The 19,613-nt window shown below is 36.4% G+C and overlaps 1 protein-coding gene across 2 annotated transcripts in view; it reads left to right on the top strand.

Moving 5' to 3' along the window:
• The window catches only part of LOC111868905 (vacuolar protein sorting-associated protein 41 homolog), a 31,466-nt gene extending 12,440 nt beyond the window's left edge, over positions 1-19,026 (top strand). Inside the window, exons 8-17 of one of the 2 annotated variants that reach the window (XM_023859995.2) lie at positions 2,180-2,334; positions 3,433-3,611; positions 6,167-6,353; positions 7,093-7,288; positions 7,660-7,800; positions 10,246-10,382; positions 10,650-10,749; positions 12,893-12,937; positions 14,027-14,112; positions 18,767-19,026. In XM_023859995.2, coding sequence (XP_023715763.1) covers positions 2,180-2,334; positions 3,433-3,611; positions 6,167-6,353; positions 7,093-7,288; positions 7,660-7,800; positions 10,246-10,382; positions 10,650-10,749; positions 12,893-12,937; positions 14,027-14,112; positions 18,767-18,838 — 1,298 coding nt within the window. In that variant the 3' untranslated portion in view covers positions 18,839-19,026. Of the gene's footprint in view, positions 1-2,179; positions 2,335-3,432; positions 3,612-6,166; positions 6,354-7,092; positions 7,289-7,659; positions 7,801-10,245; positions 10,383-10,649; positions 10,750-12,892; positions 12,938-14,026; positions 14,113-14,711; positions 15,382-18,766 lie in introns of those variants that run through there. The other variant, XM_023859996.2, reaches the window with a different exon arrangement.
• The last annotated feature ends 587 nt before the right edge of the window (positions 19,027-19,613 follow it).

The raw sequence follows: 19,613 nt of genomic DNA, 5'->3' as shown, positions 1-19,613 counted from the left end.
GTGATTCGGCGATCATTCATAATCATTGCTTTCACTTTTTCCACGTTTTCATCGGTTGTTGATGTGCTGGGGCGTCCGGGGCGCTCGTCATCTGCAACGTCTTCACGGCCATCTTGGAAACGCTTATACCACTCGTAAACTCTTGTTTTACTCATAACAGACTCACCATAGGCCTTTGTTAACATTTCACACACTTTGTAACACTTTATTTCATTTTTTACGCAAAATTTGATACAAATTCTTTGATCCATTTCTTTTAACAAACGAAAATCGCCAAGCTCATAAAAACACGTCTAACCTTAGCGGCTGCCACAGACAAAGTAAGCAATGAATACAGCTGAAAATTTTATTGTACTTCAGGGGCATGTATACCAACATAATAAAAAAAAATTTTGACAATTGGACTCTCCAAACCCGCGAAATTTTAAAATTCCCGTTATTTCCTGAACACACCTCGTATTTTAATTTCCTAACCAACTACATGGAACTGAGCCCTTCTTGAGAAGCTGCCAGTCACTCAGCTACTCAAGAATTTCCGAATATCTTATGGAACACAAAGTTTCATTACCACATTCACAATGGTCCTCCACTGGTGTGTATCATGAGCCAGATTAATCCACTCAGTACCACCCCATCCTATTTCTGTAAGATTCATTTTAATATTATGACATGCCTGATGAAAACTGGGATAGTAGAACCAGAAGAGACAGTCATTGTTAGACAGTGGCTGGTAACCTGAATATATACTTGTCAGGCTTTAAACTACACTGTTAACAGCAGCCTGAGTATGTCCTCACTGACTCACTCACTCACTGTACTAAAAACAGAGCAAACATATTACTGTGCAGAGTAAAGGAGTGATGGTGATGAAGTGGATGGACAAGAAGCCCATATCATTCATTTCCAAATTTCAAGGTGATGTCATGTTGGCAGTTTCAAAGAGAGGAAAGAATCTAAATGAAGCAAGACATGTGCAGGAATACAAGGTGTTTATGGAAGGAATAGATATTAAAGATCAGTCTTATGAAATTGAGAGAAAGAGAAGCACAAAGTGTCACACAAACTGTTTAAGTGGCTGCTAAATATTTTGATGCATAATGCCTTTGTGCTTCCCAAATCATAAGAAGAAGACTGTGTGGCTTCCAGGCTTAAGTAATGAAGAATTATATGAAGGCTTTAGAACCTCCTCATCCTGGAAGACCATTGAAAACACTAGCACCTTAATGACTGACCTCAAGCTATTCTGTAGGAAGGATACCTACATTTGAGAAGGTTAGGCACAGGAAAGGATATGGAGTTTCCTGCAGGATAAGTAAAAGAAGAAAATATACTTCATTTTGGTGTAAGGACTCTGCAGTAGGTTTGTGCATTGTGGAGTGTTTCAAGATCTATCATACTGTGACATGCTGCGCAAAGCCGAGCCCCCCCCCACACCAGCAGTGACGCGGCGGGTGAGTCAGCGCTCCCCTCCCACCCCTCAGCGGTAACGTAACGCTCGCGTAATAGGCGAGTAATCACCCCGCATCCTGGCAGCCATGCGCGGTGACGTCACGAGCGGAGCCGAAGATAGCCGAGCCCCGTAACCGGGTAACTATGCAAGGCGAATCAACAGCGGTGACGTAACCGGACAGCGTGGCTAGCAACAAGGGTGCCTATTACGTGGCCGTATTGTCCGATCGAGGCTACATAGGGAGAAGCGAAGGCTATTCACAGTCAGTTGTACTGTAACAGTCGCCGGGTCGAGTTGTATTCAGAGTCAGTCAGCCAGTCAGTTGTATTGTGGCATTTGGAGTGTACTAATTGTGATACTGCAGATAGCAGTAACCGTAAAGCTGTAATTTGGGTGATTGTAAGTGCGAATGTGAAATAAAATTCGCTACATCGAATACATCGAGAATTTCTTTGTCGCGATATACGCCCGATACGCGACAATTGGTGTCAGAAGTGGGATCAGTAATGTAAACACGTTACAATACCATTATGTTGCATGAAATTTCAGGTAGTTTGTAAAAATCCTGACCATTTCATAAAATTCTCTTTAACACTTCTTAAAGTATGCAGTAATGGAAAATGATATAAGAAGTGTCTGCTACAGTGCTAGTTACCATTGCCATATATAACTTATTAGGGGCTTAAATATGGCATAAGGGGTTAAGTTAATCCTATATGTTTTACTTAGGAAAGGATAAACGTCGATGGGAAGAGGAAGTGTTCAAATTTGCACGATTACAGCAGCTGCGGGCTGTAAGTCGTTATCTGCCTCGAGGAGACAATGCGCTTGAGCCTCATATCTATGAAATGGTGCTGTATGAATACCTCAAAATGGAACCTCAGGTGATTAGACTATTTTAAAGTTTGACCATGTTAGATGAGTCTTTTTGAAGCAATCTGTTTATAATATTCTAAGCTACTGTTGCTCTATCTCCCTCTTCCTCCTTTTCTAAATAAGTTAACCTGTTTTGTGCCATGTAAATGCTTATGGCAGTGTCATTAAAGATAAAAGTACCTCATAGCATTTATAACTGTAAAGTTATGGCAATATTTAAGATGTTAATAAAATGTAGAAAGTAAAGGTTAACATACCAAAATATGATGGGGGAAATTTAAACACTCATTTCATCATAACCTTGTGTAAGTAATTTATGGTGTATATTAATAATTCTTCTACCTAGTTCCCTTATGTGTTGTTAAAAGTTATAGGTTTCACCTTTCTGTTCTTTTGCCTCAAAATATCTGCTAGATCCTGAAACTCATTTTGTGATTTTAATGGTTGCACATTCTTTGTTGCCCATTGTGTTTCATTATAGAAACTAGGTTTTGCATGTGAGATTTGCAGTTCTTAGAGCAGTGACTGAAGTCTACTGTCATCTGGGTATGGCATCATGTAAGTCTAGTAGATGCTAACTAATGTTTTGGAGGAACCTGTTGGAAGCAGTACATTTCTCTGAAATGTCAGTTACCATCTACCAAATTACTTGATATCATGTTGTAGAAGACCATAAACATAATAGGTTTCACATCTAACCACTTCTGATCTGGATGAATTCCAATTTAGGTGTACCTGCCCATATGTTGTATGCAGTGCAATAAGCAATATGCCTTCAGTGCTGAAACCACATGTGTACCACATCTTCAGAACTGTTTGATATTAATCTTTCTACCTGTTAATCATTATATGTGTTCTACCTATAATGTAATGTGTTAACAGCATGCTGATTGTAATCATCATACAGATTCTGTGTGCTCTATATTCTTTATTTTGCCGTTTTCATTGCAGGCTGTTACAATCTGGCGTTATCATGTTTTCAATCAGTATAAAGGTAATTAAGTTTCTCACAGCAATATAAGACTCTTATTTTACTGTCTGTCCATATGAAGGACATTAATTGCATGATCCTAACCCAAGGTTGTGAAAGTTCATTTTACTTTCAGGGTTTCCTGAATTTGGTGAAGGAATGGTCACCTACACTGTACAATGTACCAGCTGTAGTTAATGCGGTTTTGGAACACCTTATAGTGAATGATTCTGATAAAACATTATTACTTGAAGCTCTGGCTATTTTATATTCCCATGAAAAAAAATATGACAAAGCTTTTGCCATGTATTTGAAGTGAGTATCTTATTATTCTGAAATGCACTGTATTCATAATTATATGTAGTCTGTTGTGTAAATACGAGGGAGAGTCAGTAGGTAGGACACAAATGGAAGTAAAATAGCAGTAATGGACATAATAGGTTTTCTGTGTGTGTGTGTCACTAGGTAATAGAGTCCAGCTTTATGACAGTCTAGGTAGCAGACGTGCATGTGCGTGTTCAGAGGCTGGTTTCGTTAGTCAGAATGGTGCCCATGCTTGAGGAGTGTACTGTGGAAGGACAACATTCTGCTGTGCGTTTTTTGTGTGCAGAAGGACTCAGTGCAAAGGATATTCATAAAGAAATGTTTCCTGTTTACTATGGGCAGTGTTTGTTGTGTTAAGTGGTTCACAACTGAATTGAGAAATTCTCTCAAGGACATTTTAAAGTTGCATATGAAGCCCAACTGGGTCGCCCTATTGAATGGCTGAGACAACAGTCAAAAGACTTCTTTGCGGCAGGTTTCTTCTCGCTGGTAGAGTGTTGGAACAAATGTATCAGTGTTGATGGAGGATATGTCAAGAAATAATTGTTTTTTCTAAGTTTGAATATCACATGTTTTATGTTTTATATCTATTTGTGACCTATTTATTGGTGTCCCCTCATATGAACTTTTGACATAAGTATGATTATGGGCAATAAAATACCTCTTAAAATCTGTGATTCACAGAGTTCTGCATATGTATATACAGGATCTGGTAAACATTATAAATAAATATGTTTTGATCAGTAATTAACTTAATAATCCGTAACTATGGACTAGATTGGAGGTTATCTTTTATGTGAATTTCTAACTTATTCCTTTATTAATGGTACAGAATGAGTACTGTCAGCTATAATTTGAGAACGTTTTTTATTTCTGTTGAAGTAGATTATCTTTCAATCATCATTTTAAAAACAGTTTTAATATTGTCACATGATAAAAGTGTGGCATAGACGGGTTTTGGATTGATGACCATTTTTATTGGAGTCTTTGATACAGTGCATGTCGACACTTCACAGTACATTATTAGATGTGGGCGTGTGTACATAGTACACTTCTAACATTATTGTGGACCCTTGTTACATGAATTCTGCCATCAGCACCCCTTTCCTGTCCCAGAAAATAGTTGCCATCAGCTTTCTGGCAGGCAGACAATGTTTGTTTAAACTTTTTTGGCTCTTTTGGTTAATATGTATGCATCCACTGCTTTGACTGCTCTTCGATTTCAACATTTACAAATATAAGGCAGGTTTCATCACCTGTTACTCATATGATGTGATTTAGAAATTCATTGCCATCTTTGTGGTATTGCTGTAGAAAAGTCAAGGCTGAAGCCATTCTCTGCATTTTATGTGCACCTAAGAAACATTTTTGGAACCCATGTTGCACAAATTTTGTGATTGCCTAGCATAAGTGTGATAATTTCATAGAGGAGAGTTCCTGAAATTTGTGGAAATTCACACGAAAGTTCTGAAATTGTGAAGAGCTACCTTTCACAAAATTTTTTGTTAACACTTTGAACAAGATCATTACTCGTACAGATGGTCAACCACTTCACTCTTCATCATGAAAATTTGTTCACTCATCTTTGTACATTTCTACACCATCATCTTATAGTTCCTTCACTCATTACATTTTGGCTGTAAACTGCACATAATTCACCATGGATTTCTGCAGCACTCATGTTTTTAGCCTGAAGAAAGTAGATAACAACACTAATTTTGCAGCTGTCAAGATTATCAATCACAGGACACATCATAGCTCACTCTGTAGGGACAAGAACAAACACTAGTTGACCAGTAATGTTATGGTTTACAAGGCAATGAGCCACGTTACATTACCTTGCATATGCCAGCGCTCCCATGCTCCTGCATTAGTTGCCTAAAATAAAAGGTTACTTTTTGAATAACCATCTTATGTCTGGACTGCCTCCCTACACAACCTTCCCAGATCATTATTCATCATCATCCTGTCATTCTCATTCAGCTGTCTGTAACCTGTGCACTTGAAGAAACGCTGTTAAATATATTTTTAACTGTTCGAGCTGAACTGTGTGATCAGTAATATGAATAATATAATCTTAGTTATAAATTTATAGGTGATTGTAATTGCCACTGTTATTATGGGTAACAAGGCACTCAGTAGCGAAATTGGTTGAGGCATTATGCTGCAAGCTGGAAGGTTGCGGGTTCAAGTCCTGATGAGGTCATTGGATTTTTATCAGTTGACCTAATCCTTCCAGCCGCACTATGGCCCTGGGGTCTACTCAGCCTCTAACAGAAATGAGTACCAGGAATATTCTTGGAATCTTCGTAGGGGTTAAAGGCGACCGGTGTGTAGGGCTGACAACCTTGCCGCCATCTGTGAGCTGATCGTCTAGAAAATGTGGGAACCTCAACATCTCACAACCTTATGGGCCTCCACGGCCTGTTACAGGGATGCCTTTACTTTTTACTTTTATTATGGGTAACGTGATGGTGTGAAGTCACTTTTCTGACAGTCCTTCCATGTATGTACAGTCACAAAATAGTGCTATTTTTATATTTCAGGTTACGTCACAAAGATGTGTTTCAGCTTATTCACAAACATAACTTGTTTGGGGCTATCCATGATATGATAGAAGATCTCATGGACCTTGATGTGGACCAAGCAATCAGTATGTTTCTAGAAAAGGAACGAATACCATCTGAAGTCGTGGTAACTCGTCTAAAAAATAACCAGTATTATTTATACCTGGTAAGTTAAAAACATCATTACCCTCTTATCTTAGTGTGTGCTTTTTAAACAAGTTTGTAATGCAAGAGTCATTCAGTATGTAAAGCTATAATGATATATGAAGTTAATTTTTGTTTTTTGTTTTTTTCACTTTGAATTGTTAAGGTTTTCATAATTCTATGCCCAAGTAAAATTAGTGTGTAACTATAAAGACGTGATGTTTGCTATATAGTTAGGTACTTATATGCAATTAAAACTGGAGTGTCTTTTTGGAAAGATCCTGTATGTTTGTATAATAAATGTACCCATGCACCAATGATCTACTTTTATTTACTTCTAATCTCTTAATTGTGTGTTCCACTTTATAAAGATGAAATTTGAACTCAGCATGCCAGTGCTGAAAAATTGCTACCACTGTTTCACAGTACTAGTCATTGACTAGTGTGTTACATATATAATAAAATTGAGCATTGTGGTTATATGTACATATCTTATGTAAGTTTTGAGTTGGATAATAAGTATAATCTACTAACTAACTGACTGACTGACTCATGGAGCCAAGTCCTTCGTGAAAAGATAACAGTCGCTGATCCACTCAAAACATTTCCAGTATGTTTTGGAAACTGAAGATTTATTAATGTGTTCACAAGACCCCCGCCTGAGCCAGATGAATCCAATCCACACCACTGCATCTTATTTGTATGTATAATCTGCTACAGCATTTAAAATTGATTACCATACTCACTTGACTGTTTGACAGTATCTAGATGCACTGGACAAAAGAGATGTTCGGGAATCAGGACGAAAATACCATGGACTCTTAGTTCAGCTTTATGCTGATTTTTCCAGAGACAAACTGCTGCCCTTCCTTCGTCGCTCTGACCAGTACCCCATCCAGCAAGCACTGGATATCTGTCAGCAGCGATGTTTCTATCCTGAGATGGTGTATCTTTTAGGTTAGTAACATGTAAATCCCATAGTACACTGTTTTCTGAGAGTAGCTGGTAGTTTCTCAGTTGTTCAGAGAATTCACTGTTATGGAACTCTATTCTTAGATTTTCACGAAGTGCACCTTTAGACCCTATCCAAATTAAGACTTCATGACCTCTTTGTCTTAGATCCACTTAACTTAATGTTACCTTGCCATCTGCATGTATACCTATGTCTCCTAATTTGTCTCTTCTCTTGAGACAGCATTTGTTATGCACTTGTTTATCATGCATGCTTCCTTGACTTAGTAGTTCTAACAATTTTGATACTAAAGCAGTATTGAACATATATGTGTGAAACGTTGTGTCAAATGTTGGTGAAAACTATGTGTGTGCAGGTCGTATTGGGAATACAAAGGAAGCGTTGGTTTTGATAACCCAGGAACTTAGTGACATTGAACAGGCCATTGCCTTCTGCAAGGAACATGATGACATGGAACTTTGGGAAGATCTGATACAATATTCTCTCAACAAACCTGGTAAGTAATTTATTCTGAACATAATGCATGATTTAAAGAAATAATTTTATTTCTCACTTTTTTCATAATTTGACAGTATTAAGATATAGTCACATGGTAACACTTAGCTTCTTTTTTGTTTACAGTTAATATCTTTTAAAGATTAAAATATATGGACCATATTTAAATCGCTTACTACTGTGGTGCTGGGAGCTAGATTTAATCTAGGCAGTGATGGGATATATGTTTAAAAAGTGCAGTGCTGTTCTTATTGGGTCTTACTAAACCTGCGCATGTGCTGCCACAATTGTGCAACGCATATACACGTATATGATAAAGGTAATATTGTGGGATGTCTGCCGAAATCTGGGATAATTAATCAGTGAAGAAATATCCATTGATAGGTTATGACACAATACACACACAGTGGTACTATTGAGTGAGCATTTATTGCTTCACTGTGGTCTGTGACCATCACGTGACCGCAGCAGCAGTTATGCACTCATCAATAGAGGAACTTCGGTAGGTGGTGTTTTCTGTGGAGTGTTCCCAAGGCTATATAATAAGCTCTAATTTGAGCTTTCAGTAGTCGAGTAGTCAGTGGTTAGCAGGCTGAGAAAGGAGGTCCTGATCTCTGGCTAGGAGGCAATTGGCAGAGCAGTACAGTCTGGAGTCAGTGGTTAGGAAGTGCAGTCTCTGAACTGTTAGGGCATGAGGAATAGCCCTTAGAAGACTAACCAGGCAAGAACTGTTGAGTTGTGAGGTAGGAGCCAGCCAGTGAGGACAGGAGCCATTGAACACAGAAGCTGAGAAATCTGTGGCATTGGGTGCTGTTACCAGGCAGCATATGGTGAAGATGCAGAAGACTTAGTGCATGTCATAGTGAACTGTAAAGTGTGTAGATCAGTGAAATTGTTATAATTAACTGTAATTACAAGTTTCAGGAGTCCAGTAAATCTGATTACCAATTCATACACCATGTCTGGTCACTTAACACATGGAATTATTTATGAGGACTGAAAACATGTATGTGACAAATGAGAAGTGGAGATTTGGCTGTTTGTAATAATTTGTTGGTGATGCAAGCCATGCCAAATGCATGTTAAATGAATTATGGCATATTGTGATATTATATACTTTGTATATAACAGATCATCCGTGGTATTAACGGATCGGTGGGCTGTTATTCCTGGGTGGTACAGTCACATATTTGGTTGGAGGATAAGGTTAGGAGGTGCTAAAGCAGGTAGCAATGCAATGGGAAAACACTTTGTTGAATTGGCCAAAATCCAAGGCTTCATTCAGCACCAACTCTGGCCATTTGAACAATGAGCATTTGCTGGTGCTATAAGTAAAGTCTCCCTAGTATTTTGTTCTGCATTTGTTCCAACATTTTTCAAGTTCTACCACCATTTGTGGTTTCCTACCTGATATATGACACTTTCAAGAAGAGACACGAGCAGCTCATGCGCAAGAACNCACCAACTCTGGCCATTTGAACAATGAGCATTTGCTGGTGCTATAAAGTAAAGTCTCCCTAGTATTTTGTTTTGCATTTGTTCCAACATTTTTCAAGTTCTACCACCATTTGTGGTTGCCTACCTGATATATGACACTGTCAAGAAGAGACATGAGCAGCTCATGCGCAAGAACCCAAAAGATTATGAAAATGGTGAATAAAACGTCCAGGAGATGTAGAATCTTGTTGTATATTCAACAGACAGATATAATTGTATAATATATGTATTCATCAAACAGATTGGTACAGTGTTAATCCTGGAGGCTTATATTTAAGAATTATCATACTTAAATCTTGGCTCCACCTATTGACTATCCTGATTAAGGTTTTGCATAGCTCTTTTGAATTCTGGGCAAATGCTGGGGTATTACCTTTAAACTAGACATTACCTTGTTTCAGATCCTTACTTATTTAACTGGTTTTGCATAGCTCTTGTGAATTCTGGGCAAATGCTGGGGTATTACCTTTAAACTAGACATTACCTTGTTTCAGATCCTTACTTATTTAACTGGTTTTGCATAGCTCTTGTGAATTCTGGGCAAATGCTGGGGTATTACCTTTAAACTAGACATTACCTTGTTTCAGATCCTTACTTATTTAACTTTCATGATCATTTTTCATCTTATTGAACGCTATATAATCTCTGCAACTGAAACAGTATTGTTAAATTTAACAGATGTGTTAGTGTACAGATAGTGCAGTAATTCTGTATTCATGATATATGCAATCTGAATCTCAGCTAGAGTCTGCTTTTCCAGAGTCTGTATGGGTGAATGCTAGATATGCCATGAAATATGTTATAACTCTCTTCAAAAATCTGATGTACTCACCATTCATGATCACCTTCCCATGTAATTCAGTCCTGTACAAAATGCATAATTATAACAGCATCATCAAATAACTCTTAAGAATCAGTTTCAGTGACTGACTGGTATGTTTTTTCACAGATTTTATAACATTCTTACTGCAGAAGATTGGAACCTATGTTGATCCTCGAATTTTGGTTAAGAGAATTGAAAGTGGCCTAAAAATACCAGGCTTACAGAACTCTCTAGTCAAGATGATGCAAGATTACAACTTACAGGTATTTTAAGTTTGTTTCTTTTATGGCCAGCATACATAGAGATGTATTTGAATATTTTATAAGAAGTTGAATATTATATTTTTTAAGTAAGAAGGAAATTAACTGCCATGGTGTCAGGGGAATTGAAAGTTAGTCACATACCAAAGGATAATACAGCATTCCCTCACTCACCCACTTATTTTGATCAATTTTCAGTAATGAAGTTATATAATTTATATCCTTTCAGTAAAATTTCTAACATACTGTGTTATGTAAATTTTATTATAGGTATCTGTGCAGGAAGGCTGCAAAAAGATTCTGGTGTCTGATTACTTCAATCTCCATGAAAAATTGGTCTCCATGCAACAGAGGGGCATTGCTATAGATGGTAGGTTAGTCATGTCACAATGAGAATTCCCAAGTCTGATAGCTGGTTGTCAGAAGATTATATTATTGTAGTGAACAGAACAAATGGAAAGGAATACTTCAGTGTAGGGTACAGATATTTTTCAAATGCATTTGTGACTGTATATTGCATTGGCCTCGAATTTTCAATTAGTTAAGATACAAGCTCATTGTTGCAAAGTAAATAACATAATATACAAGCTGTAAATAAATATCTGTTACAACGCTTTGTGGTAGGTAGATTGTTTCAATCTGATCATATTTTGTTAATACAACCATGTCCAGAAACGCTTTGTTTACATGCTATGGGTGTCTGAAATGTGAAGGACGCCCTTACCTCTTACCTCTGTGGCTTACTGGTGACATTTACCTAACATTTCTCCAAGAGACCTTACCGGAGCTGCTTGAAGTAGTGCCTTTGGAAGTCCATTGTGAAATATGGTTCCAGCATGATGGCGCCCCAGCACACTGCACAAATGTTGTCCGTGAGTATTTAGATGAAACTTTTGGCAACATATGGATTGGACATGGAGGCGCAATAACCTGGCCCCCTCACTCCTTTGACTTGACTCCACTGGATTTCTTTCTCTGGGGGTACATGCGTAGCCTGGTGTACAAGAATCCATTGGAAACACAACATGATCTTGTGGCAAGAATTGCAGTAGCAGCTGGAACCATTCGGGAAATGCGGGGAATCTTTCAAAGCATTCAGCATAACGTAGCCAGGCAGTGCAGAACATGCAATGAATTTGGTGGCCACCATTTCAAGCAACTTTTATAATGTAAAATGTTAACATCCCCTAGAGCCTATGCATACTTACTCATGGAGCTGAGCCCTTCTGGAGGAGCCACCAATTCTGCAGCTACTCAAAAATTTCCCAGCATTTTATGGAACCCAAAAGTTCATTACCATGTTCACAAGAGCCCTCCACTGGTCCCTGTCCTTAGCCAATTTATCCCATCCATACCATACCATCCTGTCTCTCTAAGATCCATTCTAATATTGTCCACCCACGTACGCCTTGGCCTTTCCTATGGTCTCTTTCCTTCTGTCAGAAATTTTTGTGGCCCTTAGTGCTAAAAGGAAGCATTTCTGGACATTGGTGTATTAACAAAATATGATCAGATTGGACCTATCTATCTACCACAGAGCATTGTAACATGTTTATTTACACTCTCTATATCAGTGTATGAGAGTCAGAAATTCTCATCATGTATTTCATTAAATATTCACCATATTGACAAATGTTTCAAATAAAACTTTCAATAATATTATATTGTAGCATCCTGCTGCATATCACATAGTATCAGATGTTACTGGTTCCACCGCAAAAAAGACAAAAAAGCACAGCACAACAGGAAGAACAACCCGTCACTTGGAATACTCATGTGCGTAGAGAGGATCATACATTAAAAATTAATAACTGAAGCCACAATAACAGAAACACAGCAGTTTCCTCAATTTTAAACACCTGATGAAGACCGTATTGGTTGAAACATGTTGCAAATAAGTTAAAAGGACATGTTGTACATGAGATTATGGAACCAGCAACATTTGATAAAACTTTCAGAGCCTAATGGGATATATTACACTTTATATAATATGCTATATATATTTGGAATGGGGGGGGGGGCTACAGTGAGAAATCTTTTAGGAAATGCAGTAGTTTTGTTTGAGCTTCATGTAAAGTAGGGGTTATATTAGCTCAGTATGAACCAAAATTGAATTCTCCTGACAGGTTTCAGTGTAAATTCCAAGTATGAAATTTCAGCAGAAGCCTTTGAGCAGTTTTAAAGATGGACCATGAAGATAATAGAATTTTAAATGATTTATTTCCTGGACAAGAGTTTCACTGTTCCTATGTGGAAGTGTTCTGATAATTTGAATTACTTTATTTTTAAATCTCAATTAATTTTTAGGCAAAATAAAAAGGTGTGTCGATAGTTAAATAGAATGTAATAGAACATACACATATTTATATACATATATACACACACATGTGCATGCACATTTTAAATCATTATCTTGAACATTTAGAGCTCCTATGTACACTAAAGTGCTTTTAATTCTTTATTGGGCAAGGTTTTCCATGCCTGATATAGATAATATTTTTTTGCTATTGCAGATGAACAAATTTGTGGAGCATGTCATAGGAAGATAATTGTAAAAGGTATGTAAATTTTCTATTTCTGTTATAAAGTAATTTCATTTTTACTGTTGCAGTGGAATGTGTGTACAGTACTTGTTCTTTACATAATTGCATCATGTTTTTGTTTCCAGTTATCTCTGATTCATATGTTTTCTGTGTCACATGAAATCAGTAAAATCACCTGTTACTGCATTTGTGAGCTAGGATCATGTATGTAACAAGAAGTTTTAGAAAGAACTTACAATTCTTATTTTACTTGAATTGTAGAAGTCCTTCTGATGATATTGGCAAGAATTTTACATTAATCTACAGTAATTATACAGTTCAGTGCGTCATTTCAACTAATATAAAATTTGCCTATGTTAAATTTGACAGGTGTAACATTTAAGTTTCATGCCATTGACACGTTGTAATTTTGAACTTAGGAAAAATATATGTAACACATAATCAGTATGCGTGTTTATGATCCATGTTTGTTCAAACTGCCACTTGTGTAGTTCCAGGAGTCCTGCATCAAGCTGGAAGCTTAATATAAAATTTATATTGTCCCCCATATTGTTTTACACTCTTCAGTGAAAGTGATCTTACCAGGTGTTATAAGATCTGTTACCAGGTTGCATTTTGTGACATATTAAATGGTGCCAGTGTCACTTCAGAAGTTCATGTGGACACCATTGTGTTATTATTGATGTTAAATAAAAAATACAAAGGTGGAATAGCCTCCAGTGGCCTGATGTGTGTAGTAAGTCACTTGCTTTAAATGTTAGTAAGGTAAGATAGACAGAAGTAATAATGTGAGACACATCTTTCCCTGTAAAGTAAGGAAAGTAGAATAAAAAGTATAATTCTGTTTTCAGTTATTTCACTTTTGAAATTCTCATTAATTTATAAACTTGCTTTGCATCTATATTGAATTAATCCTCAGAATAATGAGATTATTAAGCAGAACATTTTACACATTCTTCAGAAAGTCGGTAGTATGTTTACATAATACAGAAATGGTAAGAGTTACATACTGGTAATTGTATTTATAAATATAAAATTATGGATTACACTGAAAAATGTAGAATGATAAGAGATTAATTCCTCACTCTTCTCTTTCTTCCATAGATCTAAGCCATGCCAGCAATGTTGTTCTGTTTTACTGTAAACATTCATTCCATGAAGAATGTCTCCCTACTTTAGATATTGATGTTGTAAGTATGACATATTCTTTTGTTTGTAATAAGTATAATACTCACAGTTTAGAGATTGTGGAAGTGCTTCACGCTATCAGCCGAAATAAGAAATGCACTTCAGTGATTTCTAGTAATATGATAAGTGCTCTAATTGTGTAGTAATTGTGTAATAGTACAAACTTTTGCCAGTCTGGTCCAAAAATAGGAAGGAATTGCCTCCACATTATAGCAAGCTAAGCAGACAGTATTTGCTGTGATCAGTTTCCAGACTGGCCACAATGTGGTCATCCTTCATTTAGATGGAGATAATGTAGAATTTTGTGAGTAAAAATTGTAGCTTGCATTGTTCAGAAGTAACACCCTATAAACTGATGGGTGTTTTGCCCTCTATAAGTTTGTGTTAAGACAGTGTTTAATTATTTCTTATTCATAGTGAATAAGAAATAATTAAATATTGTCTTTTATGTATAATTTTGTGTTAAGGCTCTTATTTACAATTTAAATAGAACATAAGTGAGATGCAAGCATGTAAAACTGATACAGAAACATACAGATGAAAAGACTTGCTTTCACAGAGGGAGTATGAACAGAATTCCAGTACTTTATTGCTTTTCCAGAACTCTAAAATTGAGTTACATATGATGATAATGCTGAGCACATAAGACTTCATCCAAGAGCAAAACGTCAAAATAAGGCATGAATCAGGAACTTGTTGATGAAAACAGATGTGTCACTATCCATGACTTTGCTGGTGATGTGGGGAACTCAGTTTGGATCATACCGAAGCATTTTTACACAACTGAGCACGTAATGGATTGCAGCAAACTTGTGCTTTGTCCGTTAATTGATGAATGAGAGCAGAATTGTAGTCAGTCCTTCCATAAAATACTTCAGAGAGACCTACACATCCCTGTGTGGCCTTTCTATATTTCCTAAACTCAAGTTGGCATTTAAGAGAAAAGATTTAACGTTGTTCAAAATACATGACTTCTGCAAATGCTTCCAATAATGGCATAATCACTAGACTTTCTACATCAAGTTGCATGAGAACTACTTCAGATCTGACAGCATCAAATAGAGGGTGTCAGTATGACAGAAGAAAAGCACAGTCCAGAAATTATTTGATCACATTACCTATTACATTGAAAACTAGTATGATGATAAAATTGCACAGCATGGTCAGTTAATTTATTTCTAGGTACTTGCACTATAGCCATGGGGTTTACTCAGCCTCTAACAGAAATGAGTACCAGGAATTTTCCTGGGGGGTAAAGGGTGGCAGGCATGTAAAGCTGACATCACTGCTATCTGTGAGCTGATTGTCTATATAATGTGGGACCCTTGATGTCTCACAACCCTGTGGACCTTCATGGCCTGTTACAGGGATAGCTTTACCTTTACCTAGCTACATGGTTTAGAAGTCACTTTGATTATACCATATGCCAAAGAAGTATGCAACTTTAAAATATCTATACAATCCAAAATCTGAGTTTATAATTTACAGAAACATAAACGTATACTATTTAAATGAAAATAACCGTAAAAAACAAGTACACTCCTTACGAAAGATATACATAGTGTTAAATTACATCACCTTTTTTGCCGTCTATGTGCAAATGCAGAATTATAATAGGAAATAGATGTTATTATGGAATGTTGAAACCAATGAAATCTCAATTACTAAAGAGGAAAACTAAATGTCAGCTGTATAAAACTATTATACTTCCAACAGTGCTGTATGGATCTGAGAGCTAGGTTCTGAGCAAGGCACATGACACACTTCTTGAAGGTTTTGAGAGAAAGATTTTAAGGAGAATCTGTGGAGCAGTATAAATTGGTTGGTTCTGACGAGGATGTTACAATAAGGAATTATATAGTTTATTTAATGGTGTTGATATAATTAATGTGTTATAAGGAGAGAAAATGAAGAAATTATAAAAATATTAATAATTTTAAAACTGGAAGGGAAAAGGGAGAAAGGTAGACCAAGAATGAGATGGATGGATGGTGTGGAGGAGGATTTGGAAAGCAAATTCACAAGAGTGGGATGGCTGGAGAAAGTTTTTAGAGCAGGCCAAGGCACTAATGGTTGTAGGGCCAATGATGATGATGATGATAACAACAACAACAACAATAATAAAAATGTGCAGCATCGGTTAATAGTCTCTTCTCATTTTCTCATCATTGTCACCACTACATGTTTTGGTCTAACTGGCCATCATCAGGTGTACTGAATATACATACTACATATGTACCTTAAAATTAAGCCCTAACATAACACTTCACATATTACAGATAAGGCAAACTCTTGCATAGCGATTGTTCAAGGAGACTCAAATAAAACAGCTGGTTAACCCACATAACCTAGAATCAGAGGCAACTACATAAGAAAAAAAAACAGCATTACAGTCAGCAGCAGAGTTCTTCCGCACAACAACCTGTACACCTGATGATGGCTAGTTAGGCAGAAACATATAATGACAAAACTAGTATGTCAAACTACAGGCCAGTTTCACTATTAACTACTTTCTCTAAAATACTTGAGAAAGTTATACAGAATAGGGTAAGCCATTTTTTTGCAGAGTAATGATATACTTGTACCAGAACAGTTTGGCCTCACGAAAGGAATATCCACAGAAAATGCAGCATCTAAGCTAAAAGACAGTGTATTAAAGCCTGTTAATAAAAAAATGTGTGTAGGTGAAATATTCTATGATTTGGTAGAAGCTTTTGAATGTAAATCACAAACTACTGTTAACTGAATTACAATTTTTTGGCATTTAAGGTGCAACAGCAAGTTGATTCAGATTCTACCTAACAGAAAACACAAGATTGAAATAAAATCGTCGGATTTAACCAAAAATATGTACTCGGACTGGGGAACAATAAAGCATGAAGTTCCACAGTAGTCAATTTTAGGGCCTTTGCTTTTCCTTATGTATATAAATGACCTCCTTCCTACACTAAACACCTCATCGGTACCCATAATATTTGCTGATGACACTAGCACCATAATTTCTAGTAAAAAATCAGATGATTTCTCTATACTATCAAATAAAGTTCTCTCTCAAATGATTAAATGGTTTTCTGCATTAGATAAAACAAATGTAATAAAATTTGTAACAAAAAGTTCACCACAATTTCCGCTAAACATTGGATATAATGATAAATATATATAGAAGAGGCAGTAAATACAAAATTCTGTGGCTTACAAATTGATAATCATTTAAACTAGAAAAACCATATCGATCCATTGGTTCCAAAGCTAAGTGGAGCATACTATGCAATTAGATCTATGTTCCATATCAGGAACACTCACTCTCTCAAATAATTTTACTGTTTTACTTGCTTTCACTCTATAGTGAAGTATGGAATGATCTTCTGGGGTAATTCATCTGACAGTATAAAGGTATTTACATTGCAAGAGAAAATTGTTAGACTCATGATGGGTGTCAAATCCTGTAATTCTTGCAGAGATCTGTTTAAGAGACTAGAGATCTTAACTCTTCCATGTGAATGTATATTTTCATTAATAAACTTCATTACAAATAAAGAACGTTTTCAGACCAATGCAGATGTACATAGTGTTAACACAAGACACAAGCACTGTCCTCATAAACCAACCGCTAACCTCTCATGCTTTCAGAGAAGCACATATTATTCCAGAATCAAAATTTTCAATAATCTGTCACCTGATCTCAAGAGTCTTATGAATGGAAAAACACAAAAATTAGCATTACAACGATACTTAAAGACACACTCATTCTACTTTGTTGATGAATACTTATTGTCTAAAAAGTGACTCATCCATTTAAAGGTTGTGTAAATTGCATAAGTTGACAGTATTGAAGTATATATGTGGATGTATATTTTTAATAGCCTCATGTGTAACCACTGTGTTTTCTTGGGTTTTGTATGAAAATTGTACAGAACATACTTTTTTGTATTTATATGACATATTTCGCATCCTACAGTCATTTTGACTAATTTTGATCCAGGAAATGCAATGCAGTTTAATATTTTGATATTCATAGTTCAAGGTTCATGTGATGTATGCTGGGCTTGAATGCCTGCTGTAGTGAAAACACTGCAGTAAAGGCTTTGGTACTGAATTGTACTAAGACCAGAGAACAGATGTTAGGAATAATGGTTCCATGCTTCATGATACCATCATATATCAGAATTCTTGATATACCTTCACTGGTCACTCCCTGCAATGAATAAAAAATGTATCTAATTAAAAATTAGGCAAATGTTGGGATGGTGCCTTAAAATGGGTCACAGTCACTTCCACATTCTTTCCAATTCAACAGTTTTGTACATCTTTTGGCTTATTTTGGACTTCACCCATCGTCCGGTATATAAAAGACACCTGAAGATGGAGACAGATCCAGTCTCCGAAACGTCGTGGTTTTTTTGTCTTTTAGATACCGGACGATGGGTGAAGTCCAAAATAAGCAAAAAGAAGTACATTATACACCATCGTCAGAATCCCTTCAAGTTATGTACAGTTTATAGTGCTTGCAAAGCATTATTAAATAAATCAAGAAACAATGCAATTTAAAATTACCTTGTCTAAGGTCCTTTCTATATTTTTTGTAGTTGATTCTGTGTTGTGAATTATGAATAAATATTACGCATTGAAATATGAATAATGGCTTTCATTTTCCAGGGTAATTGTGTGATCTGTAACTCATCGAAAAGAGAAGCCTTTGGTCATGTCTCTTCTCCTAGTTGCAAGTAATCACTGTACTCTTTTTGGTATAATCACCTTCAAACTTTTATATGCTTTAGCATGACATTTATATATAACTCTGTACACATTTGAAAGTTAGAACTATTGCACTTGGAATGTATCTTAATGTAGTAAATTATTTTTGTAAATAAGTAAATTACACTGTAATTATGTAAAAAGTAGTATTAAATTTTGTGTACTGTAATGTGTCTTATTACCATTCAGTCCAGAACCTTTTGTCTTCTCGTCTGTTGTCCAAAAACATAAAAATTAGAATATACAGAACTATAATTTTGCCTGTGGTTCTGTATGGGTGTGAAACTTGGTCTCTGACATTAAGGGAGGTACATAGACTGAGAGTGTTTGAGAACAAGGTGTTAAGGAGAATATTTGGACTGAAGAGAGATGAAGTGACAGGAGGTTGGAGAAAACTGCGTAATGAGGAGCTTCATAACTTGTACTCTTCTCCAAGTATAATTAGAATGATCAAGTCAAGGTGGATGAGGTGGGCAGGTCATGTAGCACAAATGGTGGAGAAGGGGAATGCGTATAGGATATTGGAAAGCCAGAAGGAAAGAGACCACTGGGAAGACCAAGGCATAGGTGGGTGGACAATATTAGAATGGCTTTTGGAGAGAGAGGATGGGATGGTATGGATTGGATAGATCTGGCTCAGGATAGGGACCAGTGGAGAGCTCTTGTGAATATGGTAATGAACCTTCAGGTTCCATAAAATGCTGGGAAATTCTTGAGTAGCTGCAGAATTGGCGGCTCCTCCAGAAGG

This window comes from Cryptotermes secundus, unplaced genomic scaffold, assembly GCF_002891405.2.
Source record: "Cryptotermes secundus unplaced genomic scaffold, Csec_1.0 scaffold685, whole genome shotgun sequence".
Taxonomy (NCBI): domain Eukaryota; kingdom Metazoa; phylum Arthropoda; class Insecta; order Blattodea; family Kalotermitidae; genus Cryptotermes; species Cryptotermes secundus.
This window is presented reverse-complemented; position numbering and strand designations above follow the sequence as displayed.